The 2,684-nt window shown below is 57.5% G+C and overlaps 1 protein-coding gene across 1 annotated transcript; it reads left to right on the top strand.

The window, feature by feature from the left end:
* Nucleotides 1-514: 514 nt before the first annotated feature.
* LOC118163806 (homeobox protein Hox-A13-like) lies at nucleotides 515-2,681 on the top strand (the record flags this gene model as incomplete). Its single annotated transcript, XM_035320811.1, has 2 exons — nucleotides 515-836; nucleotides 2,425-2,681. Coding segments are annotated over 2 exons (579 nt in total), but the record flags the coding sequence as incomplete, so codon positions are not given.
* Nucleotides 2,682-2,684: the final 3 nt, after the last annotated feature.

The raw sequence follows: 2,684 nt of genomic DNA on the forward strand, positions 1-2,684 counted from the left end.
GCACACGAGTGGGGCTGGGGCGTGGAAACACGGAGGCAGGGGAAAGGAGGGAAAGCCCCTCTGAAAAGCCCCTTTTCTTCTCCTCTTTGTCATGGGGACAGGTTTTGAGCTCGACGCGTTAAGAGCCACCTAAGGTGCCCCAAAGCAAAGCCAAACGGAGCTGGCAGTGCACCAAGCAGGTGGAGCTCCCCCAGGTTAATCAGATGGCTGCCTCCGGCTTTTTGCCCACGCCATGAATAAAGAGTCACTGGTAGGTTAGTCCTATATTCACGCGAAGAAATAACGCCCGGGGGTTATCTTCCATAGATCACAGTGCTTTGCCTTTGTTTCCTCCTTTCCCGGCTCGTAGCAAGCTTTTGTCAAGGGGACGCGGTGCGGATCCGCTGCCCTGCGAGCGCAGATAAAGGCGGCGAACAAAGGAAAGCCTCTTCTCTTATCGTCCTGCTGCTGATGCACAAGGCGCCCGGCATCCCCTCCCGCTCGAAGCCGGCTCCCCTGGAGGAGCCGCTAAATAATTGATCAGGATCGATCGCCGGGGTGGATCGGGAAGGGAAGCCGGGCGCGTCCTTCCCCCATTTGCGCCGTAATCCGGTGGCACCATGTGCAGATAGATAAGGGGACGCAACTCAGCCTTCAGGCCTGGGCGGGGTCCTCGCCGTCTCATCTTTTCTTTTCTCTTCCCTCCGCTGCTCTCCTCCCTCTCCCCGGCCCGGTGAGGTCAGCTCATGAATATTGCTTCATTTTCCTGAGCGGCTCCGGCAGCGCTGGGGACCTCGTGTGCGGTGCCCGGCTCCCCGTGCATGCATTTCGCCAGCCGGGCAGCAGGCAGGGCGGTGGTGAGTAACGCGGCTGCTTTACCCTCAAGCCTTTCTTCCTTTTTATTTTTATTTATTTTATTTTATTTTTTTCTTCCTAAAGGTGGGGGGGATGTTACTCCAGATTCAGATTCAACAAAAGCGCCGGGCGTGGAGGGGGAGCCGCGAGAAGCCTCCCACGCCTCTAAAACCCGGACAAAAGGCAGGCGTGCCCCGCCAGCTGCCACCCCCGGGAGGGACAGGGGTCGGGGGACAAGGGCCAGGGCCTGGGGACATCCCCACGCTGCCGGGTGGAGCCGCTGGACGCTCCCCTTTTGTTGCCGGCGTGTATTTCTGCGCTGTTCCCACCCGCAGAGACGCAGCGTCCTGGCGCCACGTGGGCTTGCCACTGGAGGGGAGATGGGGCCGCGGAGTTTTGAGAGGGGTTTCGAGGGTTTCGGACCCGGGCTCAAACGGGGCTTGCGTTGTGGGGAAAAAATAAATCAGAAAAAACAGTAGGGAAGAGTCAGAGCTAAGAGGAAGATGCAGGATCTAGGCTGAGTCCTGACTTCTTGCAGTTTCTATAGGTTTGGGTTAAGAGTGGCGTTTTGGACCTGTCCAGCTCTGAAAAGCAGCAGTTTGGGAATTGTATTTATGGTGATTGCTAGAGAAGCAAAGCAAATCGGTGTGGTGGTGCGAATCTTAAGTTTTGGTAGGCTTATACTCCCATGCTCCCTTTTTGCTTATTAATGCCTGGGAAGATCCTGCCAAATTATATTATTTGGAGCATTAATTTTCAATGAATTGGTTAAAATCAGGGTAATAATGACAGTGCATTTGAGAGGAAACCTTGTACCCCTGCCAGTGAGCGCAGAGCAAACAGTGTCATTGTCTGGTGTGTTGCAGGGAGTAAACCAATTGTCAGGGTAGGGCATAATGTCTACATTGACTTTGACCAGTTGGCTTTCTTTACTCCGTACTTTGCAGTGGGACAGTTGGGAATCACAAGGCTACGTTAGGAATGCTGTCATTTCTATTTTGGCCCACATTTTCCCTTTAAGGATGACTGAATCAAGGCTATGTGAAAACAGTTTGTGGATCATAGCTATTATTTTTAGAATGCCTTACGGAACATCTTTGCAGCACGGTGTGGCACCTAACAGCCCATTTCAGTCATCTGCCGTGACCATGAAAACTCTAGGCCAGGCCCTACGGGGGAAAATTGCCACCTGAGCAGCCGCAGGTGAATACCGTGTCACATCTAGTGCTGGGCCGGGCTGTACTCCTTCCTTAATCCCTATGTTTTGGAAATGAGCTGGAGGGATTCTGCCTCGGTGCTGCTTCAGTGTAAGCGGTGACAAACCTGAATCGCTCTTTAGGTCTTGACAATGCTTCTGGGAAACAAATTGATGCAAAAATGGGTGTAGAAGTTGATTCAGTGGCCTTTTTGCTCTGGGCTCGCATGCCTTGGAGGCCTCACTTTGTGCTGTGCCACGTCTAGTCTGAAGGAGGCCCCGGCGGAGGCAGGCAGGTGCAGCAGCAGCCCGGCGCACCGGGCACACGGCGGGGCAGGGCCGGGGCCTCCTGCCGGTTCCCTCCCCGACCGTCCTCCCCGCTTCTCCCCCCGCAGCCGGTCGGCCGGAGGAGGCGGAGGACGCCGCCGGCGATGGACTCTCCCCGCAGATAGCCGCCGCCATGAGCCAGCCGCCCGCAGGGGGCGCCGCCGCCGAGCCTCGCCTGCACCCGGAGGGCAGCAGCGGCAGGAAGCAGCCGCGGGCCTCCTCCCCGGCCAGGGCCCGCGACGCCCCCCCAAGACCCCCGCCAGCCGCCGCCCGCGCCCCGCCAGCCGCCGCCGCCGCGGCCGCCGCCTCCTCCTCCTCCAAGGCCGGG

This window comes from Oxyura jamaicensis, chromosome 3 (assembly GCF_011077185.1).
Source record: "Oxyura jamaicensis isolate SHBP4307 breed ruddy duck chromosome 3, BPBGC_Ojam_1.0, whole genome shotgun sequence".
In the NCBI taxonomy this organism is placed as follows: domain Eukaryota; kingdom Metazoa; phylum Chordata; class Aves; order Anseriformes; family Anatidae; genus Oxyura; species Oxyura jamaicensis.